The sequence below is a fragment of the Equus przewalskii genome, chromosome 10 (genome assembly GCF_037783145.1).
Source record: "Equus przewalskii isolate Varuska chromosome 10, EquPr2, whole genome shotgun sequence".
In the NCBI taxonomy this organism is placed as follows: Eukaryota; Metazoa; Chordata; class Mammalia; order Perissodactyla; family Equidae; genus Equus; species Equus przewalskii.
Window position 1 is genome coordinate 19,323,156 of NC_091840.1, and position 16,409 is coordinate 19,339,564.

The 16,409-nt window shown below is 56.1% G+C and overlaps 2 protein-coding genes across 12 annotated transcripts; one reads left to right on the forward strand and one right to left on the reverse strand.

The window, feature by feature from the left end:
• Window positions 1–2,805: 2,805 nt before the first annotated feature.
• ATXN7L3 (ataxin 7 like 3) lies at window positions 2,806–10,386 on the forward strand. Of its 8 annotated transcripts, none has more exons than XM_070560353.1 (13): window positions 2,806–2,947; window positions 4,305–4,415; window positions 4,714–4,846; window positions 5,050–5,221; window positions 5,413–5,510; window positions 5,698–5,720; window positions 6,026–6,092; window positions 6,242–6,327; window positions 6,657–6,725; window positions 6,998–7,041; window positions 7,310–7,381; window positions 7,475–7,632; window positions 7,749–10,386. In XM_070560353.1, the coding sequence occupies exons 2-13, from the start codon at window positions 4,365–4,367 to the stop codon at window positions 7,895–7,897; spliced, it is 1,122 nt and encodes a 373-aa protein (XP_070416454.1). In that variant the 5' UTR covers window positions 2,806–2,947; window positions 4,305–4,364; the 3' UTR covers window positions 7,898–10,386. The 8 variants fall into 8 exon arrangements, with proteins under 8 accessions (XP_070416454.1, XP_070416457.1, XP_070416455.1 ...); XM_070560356.1 differs by having other exon boundaries at window positions 6,299–6,327; XM_070560354.1 differs by having other exon boundaries at window positions 6,047–6,092.
• An 82-nt stretch (window positions 10,387–10,468) lies between these two features.
• On the reverse strand, window positions 10,469–14,622 carry TMUB2 (transmembrane and ubiquitin like domain containing 2). 4 transcript variants are annotated; one of them, XM_070560363.1, is made up of 3 exons: window positions 14,477–14,622; window positions 11,955–12,521; window positions 10,469–11,724 (listed from the first exon to the last, which is right to left on the reverse strand). In XM_070560363.1, the coding sequence occupies exons 2-3, from the start codon at window positions 12,494–12,496 to the stop codon at window positions 11,358–11,360; spliced, it is 909 nt and encodes a 302-aa protein (XP_070416464.1). In that variant the 5' UTR covers window positions 12,497–12,521; window positions 14,477–14,622; the 3' UTR covers window positions 10,469–11,357. The 4 variants fall into 4 exon arrangements, with proteins under 4 accessions (XP_070416464.1, XP_070416462.1, XP_070416465.1 ...); XM_070560361.1 differs by having other exon boundaries at window positions 13,796–14,560; XM_070560364.1 differs by having other exon boundaries at window positions 14,129–14,540.
• Window positions 14,623–16,409: the final 1,787 nt, after the last annotated feature.

A 16,409-nucleotide genomic window follows, 5' to 3' on the forward strand; every position in this document is an offset into this window, starting at 1 on the left:
TTCCACATCAGGCTTTGCTGGGCTGTGAGCTCCACTAGGGCAAGCTCTGTGTGTCTCTAGCTCGTTGCTGCAACCCCAGGGCCTCACCCTGAGCCTGGACCAATGCAGTCCTTAGAGTTTATTGACTAGTGCTAACTGTGGAGAATGGGCATGTGCCCAAAGAGGTCACCACCACAGAGCAGCCCAGGCCAAGTGCTGAATGAATAGTTTGATCCAGTTGTAAAGGAGTTTGGTGTGAGGAGGGCCACGGTGGGGAAAGTGAGGAAGGGTGTATGTAAACAGGGAGGAGACAGCAAGGCTTCCTGGGCGTGTGTAAATTCCTTAGGGCAGAATGTACCGGGCATATTTAGAGACTGAAAAATGAATCAGCATCATTAAAGTGGAGAATTCCTGATTCACACTGTGGCGGTTCCTGAAGGCCTGGCCTTGCTCTTGTGCAGGTTCAGTCGCCTTCTGAGAGTCTCTACCAGGTGATCCCACGGTAACTCCAACATGGTCGGAACCGAACTCATCATTCTCCTGTATCCTCACATCTCCTCCTCAGAGTTCCCTGTCTTGGTTAAAGGTATTTTCAGAGCCTCTCTCCCCTTTACCCCATACACCTGCATCGATAATAACAATCCACTGCTTCTAAGGTATTATCCAGACTCCATGCTCCAGAGTGATCTACTTAAAATGTAAGTCTGGTCAGAGGATTCCCTATGAGGACTCCTCATGGCCTATAAGGTTAAAGCCGACACATTCCTCAGCACATCCTTGGTCCTGTATGGTCTGACCCGCTCCCCTCCTGCTGCCTCCCCACCCATTCCCATGTTCCAGCCAGTCCCCAGACTGAGCCATACTTCCGAAGCTTGCTGTTTGGGATGTCTAGTGCCTTCTTGGTCTACCTTGACCTGGTTCATCTCCCACTACAAGAAGCCTTTCCTGACCAACTCTCTTACATCATTTTATCCCTCCTCTTAGCCACCTCTGTCCTCTATGTATGTCTCTCTAGTTTTCATCATACTGTTTGGCAGTTATTTTCCTACAGGTCCCACTCCCCGCAAATTGTGAATTTCCCAAGAAAGCACAACTGTCTTATTTCATTTCTGCATCCCAGCAGAGACGCACTGTAAGAATTCTTACAAAGCAGTAGGAATAACAGCTAAGATTTACCCAGCACTTACACTGAGCTGCGAGTTTCACATGCACTGACTTGCCAATCCTCACAACCACCTAATGAGACAGGCACTATTATACCCGGTGACAACAGAGGAAACTGAGGCAGCAGAGAGCTCATTCGCCCAAGTTCATTTGTCAAGTCCACAGATTTAAATTCAGATCTGACTCCTGGTCTTTACCACTTAGGACTATCTCCTTAATAAATGTTTGCCGAAGACGAAAGCCAATGATGGTCCCAAAGTATATGATTTAAGACTTCCCTCGTTTAATCTTATCTTCTGAGGGGAAAGGGCTGTTATACACCCGTTCCAGAACTCCAGACACAGAGAGTAACCGAGATGGGAGCGCCAGTCTAGCTATCTACCGCAGCTGGGAAAGGCCCTTTCCTGAGGAGGTAAAGGGGGACTGTGAGAGTGCACGGATATGAGCACACCCAGGGGAGTAGCACTGGGTCGGGGGAAGGGTCTGGCCAATGCCAGGCAAGCTGTCTGAGAGGTGGGGGGTCCAGCGTGGGTTCCGGAAGCAGGAAAGGCGAGCAGGTGTGGGATCTAAATTAGGATGAGACCGGGGAGGGCGCTGCGCTCGGAAGGGCACAGCTCGGCCTCCGCCCTTAGCGGAGGACCCTCATCTCGGGAGTTTGTTGGTTCGCAGGCCCCGGAGTGGGCTGAGACCCGCCCAGAAACAGTGGGAACGGAGGCTCGGACAAGCCCCTTCGGCTCCCCGGGTGTTCTGCCCTTAGGTGCTAACCGCGCCGCACTTCAACTCTGGCCTCTTCACAGAAGTGCCTGCACGCTTCGGGGTGAACGCCGGGGTAGGGGCGCTGGGGGGGAAGAGCCGGGAGCCCCGAGGGAAGGGCGGGGGAGCCTGGGCCGGAAGGCGTCCCGGGCTCCGCTGGGAGCCGGCGCTCTCTTTCGACGCCACCCGCAGCCCCCGCCCCGGAGCCGGCCGGGACGGCACAACGTCTCCGCCCCCAGCGCACCGCGCACCTCACCTTGAACGCCGCTCCACCCACCGCCACCCTATTGGGCCGGACGGACGGAGGAGGGCCGGCGATTGGCCGAGGTGCCTCCCGAAGGCCCCGCCCATCTCCCCGCCCCCGTCCCCGTCCGCCGGTACTTTGGACGGCGGCGTGGCGCCCCTCCTCCCCACCCGGTCCCCGCCCCCTGGAGCAAATGCTGCCGAGCTGCGGCCGCGGGGCAGATGCACGCGCTCGGGCCCTTCTAGCAGGCGCGAGCAGTCGCTGGGCGCGCGAAAGCGAAAGAAGGAAGAGGAAGGGAGGGCGGGGGCGGGGTGTTGAGGAGGGGCGGGAGGAGGAAGAGGAGGAGGTTGGAGCGCGCTCGCGCTTGGCCTCGCGCCCGCGCGGAGGGAGGGGGAGAGGGGCGCGCGCGCGCACGCTCGCGTTCTCGCTCGCTCCATCCATCCATCCTCCGGTCGCGGCACGCGCGCGCGCTCCGGGCTCGCGCCGCACCCCCCGCCCGGGAGAGGCGGGCTGGAGTGGGGGGCGGGGGGAGGGGCGCGCGGACGGCGCGCGGACTGCGCGCGGGCGGGGTGAGGTGAGGAGGAGGAGGCGGCGACGGGACGAGAAGGGAGGGGAAGGGGCCATGGCCGCCCGGTGAGGCGGCGAGGCGGGGGGGCGGCCCGACCCCCCGGCCCCGGGTCCTGGGCCCCGGGGAGAGGCGAGGACGGACCGACGGACATGGGGCTCCGGAGCAGCCGCCGCCGCCGCCGCCGCCGGAGGACGCGGCCCTGAGAGGCCGCCGGGCCCCGGCGCGGCCCCCCGGGCGGGGTGAGTACGGGACGGAGACGGGGACGGGGGAGGGGCCTGCGGGGGGCGGGGGGCGGGGCCCGAGGCGGGGCTTGGGCCCCCTCCCCCCAGGTCTGGGTCAGCGCCCCTTCCCCTCCCCCAGGGCCGACGCGGAAACGCCCGGCTTCCCCCGGCTTCCCGGCCCGGCCGGGGCCCCCTGCTCTCCCCCTGTCTGGGTCCCCCCTGGGCGGGGCAGGGCCGGCCGGGGAGGGGGCGCGGGGCCTTTGTTAGGGAGCCAGGCCCCAGCCCCCGGGACAATAGAGACACCCTCCCGGACTCCTCTCCCCGGCCGGCCGGGGCTGTCGGCGGGCGTGGAAGGAGAGGGGCCGGGACGCGTCCCACTCTGCCCACTCTCTAGGGGTCGGTCTGTCCCGGGCCGGCGCCGGCCTCCGGCGGCTCGGCTCTCCTCCCCCCAGTCGGTATGATGCAGCAGCAGTGCCGCAGGGACGGGGGAAGAGCCGAGGCCCGGCCTCCTACCCTCCCCAGTGCCCCTGGCTCATTTGTCAGTCCCCACCCCACTCGAGGCCGGCACCTCCTTAAACTCGTACCCCCCGTTCAGAGGGGCCCCGGACTGTGGGCAGTTTCTGAATCCTTTGGTGAGGATTCCTGGACTTTGGGGCTCTTGGAGAGACTTCCGGGCTGATCCTGAGGGAGGGAGGGTGGTTATCTAAGAGAAGAACAGGTAAGGGGAGTGCCCGCTCCTGGCATGGCATGCCATCCCACCGAGCTCTACCCCGTCTTGCTCGTGGTGGCTAGAAATGCCCCTTGAGCTCTAGGTTTCTGTGGGCTCTCCTCCCCTCCTGGAGTGGCAGGCTTATTTCAGGGGAAGACAGAGTGGGGTGAAGGTTGTCGGGTCCTAGGGCCATTCCTACTTCTGGTAGCAGTACCCCCCCAAGTGGACATCCTGGCAGAAAGCAGAGGTGACTCCGAGGAGAGCCTGGGGAAGGGGGGCCTGTATTTGGGAGTCTGTGCAGTTCTTTGCCACACCCTGTGGGTTTGCTCTGAGGCCTTAGAGTTCCTTCTCCTCCCCCTGCTGCATTGCACCATGGGTATCGAATAGGGGTTTGAGTTTTGGGGACCTGGGGTGAGCTGCTGCCTCCTATAGACCCAGACTCTGATTGGCAGGAGAGTCCAGGGCCTGAGTTCAGGCCTGGGAAGGACAAGGCTGCCTTTGGGTTTCAGGCCCTGAAGGACCATGTAGACTTAGTGAGCCTAGGCCTTAGGGAGGGGTACATGCTGATGCCACGATTAAGCTCTGGGCAGCAAGGTGCGGAGGGGAGGTGGCAGTCTTCAGAGGTGTCTTGGACTCACACCAACACCCCCACTCCCGTGTGTGCAGCCGTGTTGCCGCCCGCTGTGCTATGAGCAGTCAGAGCGCCGTCTCCACAAGAGTTTACAAATGAAAATGGAGGAAATGTCTTTGTCTGGCCTGGATACCAGCAAACTAGAGGTGAGGGCTCCCCCACGTGTGCCTCTAGCTCTTTCTCTCGATGTCTCTACGGTCGCTATATCTGGCATCCACACCAAAGAGGAATTGGGATAGTCAGCCTTGTTCCTTAAAGGGAATAGCCAGCTGAAAAGGCCCAAGGATCTGGAAGAAGAAAGAACACGAAGTCAACATGGGGAAAATGGCAAAGAAAGCATTATTTTTGGCCAGGGTGAATTGGCAGGAGATTTGGTTGGTAGAGTTGTTCTCAGTTCAGGGGTCTGTGACTGTCATGACGGTGGATGTTCTCCCCTGGGCCCAGGCCATCGCTCAGGAGATATACGCGGACCTGGTCGAGGATTCTTGTTTGGGATTCTGCTTTGAGGTACACCGGGCTGTCAAGTGTGGCTACTTCTTCCTGGACGACACGGACCCTGATAGCATGAAGGATTTTGGTGAGCTTCAGAGTTGAAGGAGAGCCGTCTAGCCCTGTCCCGGGAGTGCTGGGAGGTTCCTTCTCTAGCAACCGCCCCAGATGTAGAGCCTGGAGCTCCTGTGAGCTTAGGCAAGGGGTGGGAAGAGGCCATGGGACCATGGGTGGGAACAAGAGGTGAGGGTCCCCTGCCCGCCCTGATCGCCACGCCTCTCCTGTCCCCAGAGATCGTGGACCAGCCGGGGTTGGACATCTTTGGACAGGTTTTCAACCAGTGGAAGAGCAAGGAGTGTGTTTGCCCCAATTGCAGCCGCAGCATTGCCGCCTCCCGCTTTGCTCCCCATCTGGAGAAGTGCCTGGGAATGGGTCGGAACAGCAGCCGGATCGCCAACCGCCGGTGAGGGCTTCTTCCCCTGCTACAACCACAGCTGCTCGGCTTTTGCAGGCTGTACCTGTGTAGGCCCCCAGGGACATTTGTAGGGACCAGAGGGTGGGTTGTGCCTGGCCCCAGATGCTCCATTATACCTCTGAAGTTGGGGGCAGAGAGAGGTGGCAGCCTTGATCCTTTCTCTTCCCTACTCTTGGCAGGATTGCCAATAGCAACAACATGAACAAGTCTGAGAGTGACCAAGAGGATAACGATGACATCAATGACAATGACTGGTCCTATGGCTCAGAGAAGAAAGGTGTTTGCGGGTCTGGGGAAACTTGGGGGGCATTGGGGTGAGGGGGGCAAGCAGGAATTGGTATGTTATGGTCACAAGTTATCTTGAATGGGCTGTGGGGCCAGAATGGAGCTTTGTACTTTTCTTTAGGTGCCCTTAGGTTGGGAACTTAAAGTGACCCTGCCCTTTATCCTTTTGTCTTACACAGCCAAGAAGAGAAAATCAGATAAGGTGAGAGCCGGGGCAAGCATGAGGGAAATTGGGCGAAGGACAGATACCCTCCCCTTTGGGCAGGGAGTCCTCGGGTGTCTTGACTCAAGTCTGAGGTCATTGGGTGCCTCTCTGGGTTCTGGGATGAGGGTGTCTGTGGTGGGCAGGAGGGCAGCAGAGGCCTTGGGGGATGGGGGAGGTGGGAATATGGGTAAACGAGCCTCTTACTGGGGAGGAAGGGTAGGAATTTGAGGATGTTTCTTTGTCAAATCTTTTTTCCTTCCCTGGGTTCTCGGCTCCCCCTTATCGTTACCCTTTCCCCAAAGCTATGGTATCTCCCATTCCAGAACCCCAATTCCCCTCGAAGATCCAAGTCTTTAAAACACAAAAATGGTAAGTGGGGCTGGAACAATGGGAGTGATTCTAGCTGTGTCTTCTGGGACATGTTGCTGGAGGGTGGAGGTGGGGGCTTGGGGACAGGGGTATCGAGGGAGGGCCTGTGATCCTTCTGTCACCCCCACTTCCTCTCTGGTTATTTTCAGGGTTCTCTGTCTGTACCTCTGCATCAAACACCCTTCCCCTTCTTTTTTCTTCTTCAGGGGAACTTAGCAATTCGGATCCTTTTAAGGTGAGTAGGGGCTGCCCCTCTTAGGTTGCCTCTCATTTTCCTTGTGAGAGTTGAGTGGGATTTGGACAACTGGGGAACACAATGCTGACAGGCAGAAGCACTAGATGGGGTATTTAGGGCTTGCATATTTATGTTCTTTCTGGGTTCCGACCCCTCACCCACATGATAGAAGGTGGGATGGAAGGAATCATTGGAACAGTGCTGGGCAGACCTAAGGCCTTCTCACTTAGAAAGGGATGAGAGGGGCTGATTCTCCACTCCCGACCTCCAACCCCCCACCCCTTCTTTGGCTGCCCCTTCTCTAACCTGTTCCTCTGCTTCTCCCCCAGTATAACAATTCAACTGGGATCAGCTATGAGACCCTGGGGCCAGAGGAGCTGCGTAGCCTGCTCACCACGGTGAGGGACAGGGTAGGGGAGGCCCTTGGGAGTGGGCTGGAGCCCCAGGCAGTGGTCAAGGCCCTGGAGGAGGCTGGTGACGTAGCAGTCAGGGCCATATAGTTCTCTGTTTGGAATTAGGTTTCCTGGCCAGTGGTGGTCCGGGACCTTCTGCTCTGGATGCCTTGGGACCATTTCTGTTGGTGCAATCTAGCATTTGTACAGAAGAGAATATCTAGCGTCTAGAGTAGGTTCCCCTCCATCCCTCCTTTCAGCTTATATTCCTCTTCCAGCAATGTGGGGTGATTTCTGAACACACCAAGAAGATGTGCACAAGGTGAGCTCAGAACCTAGAAAGGGGGCCAGGGGGCCCTCCTGCACACTCACCCTGGGCATAGGTCGGGAGTACCCCTAGTCTTGATCAATGGGACTCCCACCCTTCCCCTCCCCTCCTCTGATGGTCAGGCCTTCGGCCACAATCTGGGGGCTCTCCATTCATCCCTTCCCTTTGTCCATCCCTCCTACCTCTGCTGAGGGGAGAGGTTCACCTGAGTTCCTCAGACCCTTCCTGCCTTGTCAGGGCCTGATAATTATTTCCCCACCAGGTCCCTGCGCTGCCCCCAGCACACAGATGAGCAGCGGCGAACCGTGCGGATTTACTTCCTCGGACCCTCCGCGTAAGTGACTCTCCAAGGAAGGTGGTGGGTTGTGGAAGGTTAGGATGATGATTGGTATCCCTACAGCCCTTCTTTGGCCCCTCCCCTTTGCAGTGTCCTTCCAGAGGTCGAGAGTTCCCTGGATAATGACAGTTTTGACATGACTGACAGCCAGGCCCTGATCAGCCGGCTTCAGTGGGACGGCTCCTCTGATCTCTCACCCTCTGATTCAGGCTCCTCCAAGACGAGTGAGAATCAGGGATGGGGTCTAGGTAAGTGATCCAGCTGGGCCCCAGGGGCTCTGCGCCTGAAGTCAAGAAGTGGAAGCACTTTGTGCTCTCCTGCCACAACCCTACCCTCATCCCTTGTGCCTCTTTCTCTTCGAAAGGTACCAACAGCTCTGAGTCACGGAAAACCAAGAAAAAGAAATCCCATCTGAGCCTGGTAGGGACTGCCTCCAGCCTGGGCTCCAACAAGAAGAAGAAGCCAAAGCCACCGGCACCCCCGACGCCCAGCATCTACGATGACATCAATTGACTTGGGTGCAAGGGATAGCCTTTGGCTGAGCAGAGCCCTCTCTCCCGACCCCCACCCAGGCGGCATAGCCTGGCAAATGGACGGCTGCTGGGGGTTTGGGCTTGGGAAGCTTGGTGGGCCAGGCAGGCAGAGGATCCAATTATGCACCCCTGGGGGGTGTCAGGGTCCTCTGCGATGGAGCACGACCTCTCGGCATGCAGGACTCAGACCTGGACATATTATGCCTTGGACATAAATTTGGTGGGGAGGCGGTTTTCCTATTTATTCTGTGAGTTACTGGATGTCCAGCTAGGCCAGGGGCCTGACCTGGGCACTGTGCCAGGGCACTGCCTGCCCCCCACCCCAGGAACTGGACTAAGCCCTGCCGAGGAGCATTGTGGCTACCCGGGAGGCTGTGGGTTGGAAGCTGAGCCTGGAGGGGGCGCCTCCCCCAGCTGCCCTCAGCAATGTGAACGGGTCCGGTGCTTGGAGCTGAGGGACAGGGCTGGGCGTGTCCTGTCTGTGTGCAGAATCCTATCAGATGCCCCCGATCCCAGGGGTAGGCAGGCACAGCAAGCTGTCTGCTGAGGTAGGCGTCCAGAACTGCCGCCGCCTTCCCTGCCCCTCACAGGGGCAGCCCTTTTCCCTCAGTCCCCATGGGCCTCCTTGGCAGCAGGAGCTGTCCTTTTGTTGTTGGGTGCCAGGAAAGGGCCTCCAGCCTCTACAGCTTCAAGGAATGGGCAGGGGGAGGGTAGGAAGAGGGAGCTGTGTATCAAAATGACTCCCCCCTACCTTTCCTCCCTGACCCAGGGCTGGTGAGGAGTGGGGCCCAAGGTGGGAGGGAACGGTGCTGCTTTATTTGAAATGTTTTCTTACCTCATTCCCTGCCCCAGGAAGGGGCCCAGCCTCACCCTCCTGGGGTGGCCCCATGTTCCTCCTGCCTACCCTGCCCCACTGCCCTACCGGGGCAGCCCAAGTTCCCAGCTGCTGCTTGCCATCCCTTCTTTCACCTTGACCAGCTTCAGTTCCTCTCTCAATGCTCCTGCCTCCGAAGCCTCCCGTTTCCCCTTCCTTAGCCGCTTTTAAGTTATTTATTCTGTACTTGTGGTTTGGGGCTCTGAGGAAAATCCTGATCTTTTACCTCTCCCCTTTTGCTAGAAGTGGGGTGGGAAGAGAGGGTAGTCTCTGTGCTCTGGGTTGTCAGTGGAGGGGGAAAGGGTGTCATGCCTAGGCATTGCCTCTCTGTGGGACTGTCATGCCAGTGTGCCCACCTGTCTGGTCTACATCCTGAAGAGATGTACGGTCCCACCCCCACGTGGGCACCATCACTCCCAGGAGCCGAGCTGGAGGACTGCAGTCTGGGCTGGGAGCAGAGCTGACTGACACAGGGATGGAGTTGACCCTGAGCCATGTTCTCTGGCACTTGCTGGACGTGTCCCCTGCCCTCCTCTCAGGAGGAGCCATCCCACATTTGGGTAGCTAGTACCCAGGACTGGACGGACTGATTTGGGTTAGGGACCCTAGAGGGTTAAGGGAACAACAGAGATAGGGCTGCAGTACCCTGTCTGGGACCCCAGTCTCCCCCTGGGGTGGTTCTGATTGTGGCTGACGCCTGGTTACAAATTGGTTTTTAACCCAAGAATTGTGATTATTTTTTAAAAAGCCAAACAAATTTTGGCAGGAGTTAGAATAAATCCTGGGGCCTGGGCTCCTCTGTTCTTGACCCTCCACAGCCTTCTCCCTCTAAGGGGAAGCCAGAGGGAAAGGAGGATCTCAGCCAGCCTCCAGCCTGCTCCCAAATGAAGTCTTGAGAGTAGGTTGAAGGTGAAGGGAGGAAGGCCGTGGGCCACTCTCCCTTCTGAGAGGCAGCTGCAGCTCAGGCCCTAATACACCCTTTCCCCTCTGGCCTCTCCCTTTCCCCCTTCTGGTCACAGGAGGGAGAAGTGGGAAGTAGTTTGGGAACTGGTTTGTCCACATCCACTTCCCCATTGTTCCTTGGCCCGCCCTCAGGGCAGAGCCCCCTGCCCAGGCTGGGTAAGAGATGGGCTTGGTCCAGCAGGGACCCTGAGGGAGCAAACCCCTTTCCTCTGGGGAGAGTGTGCCCCCCTACCATGTAGTTGAACAGGGGCTAGGAGCTCCCCACTCCCTTCCCTCTAACAGCAGGCTGTGTGGGTTTCAATTCCCATCCTCCCCACCCCGGCTAGGTGTCGTCCACCCTGTATTCTATCATGTGTCTGAGTGTGTGGGGGGGTTCTGTACTAATTTCCATGGCCGGTGGCTTTTCCTTCCATGCATCACTCCCCCCCGCATGCCCAGGGGCCACCTGCCTGGCATTACCGCATGCTGGGGTCATTGGGGGAGGGGGGTGGGGCTCACGCTGTCCTGTGGTCTTGAGATTTTTATTTTTGCATATGTAATCCATCCTGTACAGGTAGCTAACTTTGTAAACGCTGTGTATTTCCCCTGCCCCCATGGCTGCTGGTGTAAATAAATTGCATCTCCCGTTGGTAGCCCAGCCTACCCACCCTCATTACCATGTTACTAGAGGCAGAGCAAAGCCATTCTTATAATGTCACAGAAAGAGGCTCCACAGCCACAAAATGGAACTTTATTCAGTCACAGACACTGACCATCCAAGAGCCCCAGAGGCAAGGGCCTGGGGCCCAGTGCTCCATATCCAGAGCTTGTCCTTGGAGTGGGTAGGGTAGGACACTGGCTGAGGGCCAGAGCTGTCTCTTGCTTACAGCCTCAGGCCTAGGGTAGCAGCAGCTGTGGCCTGGCCTCTCCCAATGCTGGGGTCTTGGCTTTGTGCCCCAATCCCCTTCCTGACTGAGCTCTATAAAGGACCATTTAAAAAAAAAAAAAATACAAGCAAAGTGCTTTGAAAAAAGGGAGAACATTGGAAACTGTCCAGAACATGGAGAACACCCTATTCCTGCTACAGGGGTGGAGGGAGAAGGCAGAGGCAGCTGGGTGCCGTAGGGAAAGCTGACGCGATCTTCCTGCCTGCCTGTGTGATTTTAGTTTCATAAGGTGGATATTTCTCTAGGGAATTTAAAGATCCTCCAGGGTCCCTACAGAAGGATGCTGGGGCCATGCTGAGCTGCCCTGGCAGGCAGCCCTGGGTACTGAGGAACAGACATGCAGGACAATGAGAAGAGCTAGGCCACAGCTGGGAGGGAATCCTCAGAGCCCAGACTCCCCAGTGAGCTGGGCCACCAGCTTGGCTCTGAACTTCAGGACCCTAAAAGTGAAGGAAGAGGACATTCTCATTTCTACCTGAGTTGTGCTTGCACAGAGGGGATATCTGTACCCTCGTGAACGTGAAGGGAAGGCCCTGTTCTGCCTCCAGTAGCCTATGGAGGAGGACCTACCTTATCCTTTCCACCCCTCCCTCCCAGGCCCTTGGGCCCAGCTCTGGCCAGGAAAGGGGGAGGCCATAAAGGAGGAAGACCATGCCTTTCATTTTCTCCCTACGTCCTTATCGTCCATACATCCCAAATACTAGGAAGCTGAAGAAGACGGTGACTCCCACCAGGGAGACAGTGGCAGGTGCTGTGAAGAACTGGCGGTAGTTGATACGGAAGTACCAGACCACACCCAACAGCACCACAAACACAGGCACCATGAGGCTGCCCACACTGACGCCAAGGCTAGGTGGCTCAGTGGCCGAGGAGGGAGCCAGGGAGGCTGAGGGGCCTGGAACAGCTGACCCTGGGGGTGAGCGGTGGCAGTGAATCACACAGTGGTCAGTGATGTTCAGGGAACGCAGTGTGCGCGCTGGGTCCTGCAGCAGGCGGCCCTGGTAGATCAGTTTCATCTGGCTCTCCTGTCCAGGGAAGTACTTACTGGATGAAGGAAAGAGACAGAGGGTGAGAAAGGAGAAGCCAAACAGGCCTGGACCAACAAAGCAGGGCAAGGGGGAAAACTGAAGGGTGGGTTTCTAAGGAAGTATCCCACCCACTCCTAGTAGGGGCTGGATCTGACACTGTTCCCATGTCTATACCAGCTTCCTCCGAGGCAACCAACAGCTAGGGGCATGGGGTATGAGTAGCCTCCCACTTTCCTGTGCACTCACCTCTTCAGGGCACCCACAGTATCCTCCGGCCTAGCCACAGCCAGCTCCTCGGTGTCATTGAGGAATTTGAGCCGCACATTGATGAGGCCAGGGCTGGGCGGGAGGCAGGTGTTATCCTCAGATCTCAGGGGGGCCTCTGGACTGCTGCTCTCTGGGCCCACTTGTCTTTTGGGCAGGCCTTGGATGTCAAGCAGATGCTCAAGGCTGGGCTCAACACCACCCCCAGCTCCAGGCTCCCCTGTGGAATCTCCCCCACCTTCGCCAGCCTCTTCAGCCTTCTCATCATTACCCTCTGATGGATGGGCAAGTTCCGTTGGTTCTGGGGTGCCTTGGCCCGCCACCAGATGGTCCACATGCCCCAGGTGGAGGACGGATGTGTCGCCAGCTGACACAATAGTGCCCAGGAGCTGGTTGCTACCGCTGTCTGCTACGTAGGTAGAGAGCCAAGCTAGGACCAAGGCTAGAATCAGCACCACCACACCTGCCACCACAGTCACCTCATTACCCACACCCTCAATGAAGGTGACATCAGAGAGCTCCATGGCCTGGCTGCTGACTGGGTCCACGCTGCAGGAACAAAGGGGGATAGCATCAGCAGGGAATGTGGGGTTGCAACCTGGTTTCTAGTTTGTTTAGGTTCTAACTGACCCAGCCATGAAAGAAAATGGAGTTCAGTGTCCTGTAAAGGGGGCAAAAAACCTTCCTAACTCTGGACCCCCAACCTAAAGCTAAGGATTTACCCTTCGCCTCTAGTGGGAAATGCTGGCTTTCCGATTCCACGCCCTTCCTCTCTCATCCTCCAACCCCTCAATGAGCACGGATCATCAGGAAAAGCTTAAAGCTTTGTTGCTGCTGCTGCTGCTACTGTTTGTTGCCTTTTTGGTAGGTGGGGAAAAAAATTTGCTTCTTTGAGCCTGAGTTTCTCTAGGATTCCTATCACTTGAAGAAGCCTCTACTGTGGCCTCAGAGAGACAAAAAAGCCTGGAATATTGTATGTGAGCCCCCTTTGGAGGCACAGTGCAGCCACTCTTGCCAGATTGTCTCATTTGAACCCTGTCTCATTCATGGTCAACAGATCTAGGTCCAGATGTCAAGAACCAAAGAAAATCAATTTAGCCTCAAAAGCAGAGTGAGACCACCCCGACGGGACAACTCTGTAGGGGCCATCAGCAGACACTTCGCAGCAGACATTGTGTCTGCCTCCTCTGAAACTCTTCCGGCAAGCCCTGGAGAGCAAAGTAGCAACAGACAGCAGAACACCACCCTCCTGGGTCATCGCAGGCTCATAACTTCAAAACCACTACCTGAGTGGAACTGATTTAGAAAAGATTCCAAAATAGCTCACAATCCATATCTCAATCTCTCTTCTTGTGCTGTGCAGGTTCTCCCTTGGCAGTTTCTTAGAAAGCCTGGAAGGATCTTGGCTGGCTCCTTGGAGTACCTACTCTCTCCCTTGGAGAATCTGCTGCTTTCACAGCTGTCCCTGGGCAAATCCAGGCTGATGATTATCATTAGCAGACTATTCTCACAGCACCTATAAAACTTCATTATACTTATCTACCTGTCCATCTCTCTACCAGACTCCGGGGAGGCAGGGATGACATGGATTACTCTCTGTACCACAGTAGCCAGTACAATGCCATAGTAGTTGCTCAAAGAATATTTGTGGAACATACCAACATCTGAATAGCTCCCACATCCTTATTTAGTAGATGGGCCCTGGAGTCACAAAAAAACAAGTATAATCCCGGTCTTGCCTTTTACTAGCTCTGAAGCCTCGAATAACTTTCTCAGAGCCTCAGCATTCTCATCAGTAAAATGGGGTTAAAAATAGTACCTACCTCATAAGGTTGTTCTGAAGATGATGGAAAATCATCGAAGCAAGATACTTAGCACAGTGCCTGGCACATTGCAATTGTTCAATAAATAAAGGGGAGCAATTATTTATCACCCGCACGACTAACCCCTGATGGTAAGAAGCTTACTGTCATTCTCCCTGGTTTACAGAAAAGAAAACTGCGGCGAACAGAGGCGAAGACGACTGGCACAGACACAGGGAACTTTCGTGGGCAGGGGCCGGGCAGGACGCCAGGGCTCCCACCTCAGAGGCCTTTGCTCCCTCCTCTGCCTCCGAGCGACCCTGCCCGCCCGGTGTGGAGGGTCCCCGACCCTGCCTTTTCTGAGGCGAAGGCTCCGCGTCTGGGCGGTCCTATTCCCGCGGCGCTGGAGAGGGGTCCGTGGGCTCACCCGAGTCGAAAGGCTGCCTGGTCCCGGCCGCCGTTCCCAGGCCCAGTTCGCCCAGCCGGTGAGGGGTAGAATCGGATGAGGGGGTCACAAACCATCCACACCCCTCAAACTTCGGGGCGGAGCCGGGGGGCTGGGGGCGGGGCTTGAGTACGCGGGGAGTCATGGGAAATTAAAGGGGGCTTGGACTGGTACTGTGCCTGGATAGGGAAGGAGGTCCTCACCTGAAAGGGCCAGACTAAGTGTTTTGACTTTGCCAGGACGGCCCGTGGACTCACCTTTCCGCAGGGGCCGGGGGAGGGGCTGGCTATCCCTGATTCTGTCCAGGTTCCACTCTCTTCCGGCTTCTCCCGGAAGCTGTTAGAACCGGAGACAGGAAGTCCCGCCTCCGCGCCTGGCACTGATGACGCAAAGCTACGTAAGGCGGGCTGACGTAAACGTATTCTTTAAATAAAAGGGACGGGTTTCTCAGCGAAATGAGGGGCGGAGTCATTGTTGGCGGGATCGCGGCCCTCCGGGGGCAGGGCCACGCCTGGTAGGCGTGGCCTAAGGAGCCGAGAGATGCGGTGCGGGGCCAGGAGGGGTCGGGGGAGGTGCTTGGGAGAGGGGCGTGGCTCCGCGCTGGAAGACCGAGCTGGCTGACACCGCCGGGCAGAACCCTAGCGGCGCTTCCTTCGTCCTATCCTTCCTGTCCCGGCCTTGCTCCCAGCCTCCCGAGCTGATTGGATCTATTACTGCTCTGCAACGCACACTGCGCTCCCGTTAGCGGAATCAGTGAGGACCGGTATCCCTGTCCTCCAAGAGTTCGACTCAGGGTTAGTCGAGTGACAGACAAGGTGACTATTTAATCACCATCCGGTGCTCCGAGAATGCGGCCCCAGGTAGTGTGGGACCTTGGTAAATAAGGCAAGAAACCAGTTCAACTAAGACACGGATTCAGCCCGGGCTTAGGACACAAGAAAAGCAGGAGCCCAAAAAAGGAAAAAAAGGTTCAGCTTCCAAGAACTTATCTAGATTTTTGCAATTAAAACTTTTCCTAAAGACGTGCTGGGGTTTTTTGTTGTTTTTTGGTGGTGTTGATTGAAGTATAAATAATGAAGATGGGGCAAACTCAAGCAGGAGCTCGGTGGTTTTCACCAACTGAACACACCGGTGGAACCGGCTCTCAAATTAATAGAAAATGACCAAAGAACCCCCTTTCTTGTCTTCTTCCGGCCACTAACTTCCAAAGAGTAGTCACTATTCTGACTTGTCACCATAGATTAATTTTCTCTGGTATTGTACTTTGTATAAATGGAATCAAACAGTATGTACTCTCCTGTCTGGCTTTTTCTTTTCCTTTTTAAGTCTTTTTTTTTATTGTGGTAAAATATACATAAAATTTACCATTTTAACCTTTTTTTATGATCTCTAGTTGATGAAGAAACTCTTATTTTTTTTAAGTATGTTTTATTATTTTTTTTTTGAGGAAGATTAGCCCTGAGCTAACATCTGCCATCAATCCTACTCTTTTTTTTTTTGCTGAGGAAGACTAGCCCTGAGCTAACATCCGTGCCCATCTTCCTCTACTTTATATGTGGGATGCCTGCCACAGCATGGCTTGACAAGCGGTATGTAGGTCCACCCCCTGGGATCCAGGCCAGGCAACCCTGGGCCCCCCCGAAGCAGAACATGGGAACTTAACTCCTGTGCCACCTGGCCGACCCCATGTTAACCATTTTTAAGTGATTAATTCAGTGGAACTAAGCACTGTCATAATGTTGTGCACTCATCACCACTCTCCATTTCCTATACCCGTTCATCCCCCTCCTCTGTTCTATTTCTGTCTCTATGAATTTGCATATTCTAGGTTTCTCCTGTAAGTGGAATCAAACAATATTTGTCCTTTTGTGTCTGGCTTATTTCACTGAGACTGTTTCCAAGGATCATCCATGTTATAGACCATATCAAAATTTCACTCCCTTTTAAGGCTGAATAATATTCCGTTGTATGGGGGTCAGACTGGTGGTGCAGCAGTTAACGGCGCATGTTCCACTTCCACGGCCCGGGGGTCGCTGGTTCAGATCCCGGGTGCGGACATGGCACTGCTTGGCACACCATGCTGTGGTAGGTGTCCCACAGATAAAGTGGAGGAAGATGGGCATGGATGTTAGCTCAGGGCCGGTCTTCCTCAGCAAAAAGAGGAGGATTGGCCACAGTTAGCTCAGGGCT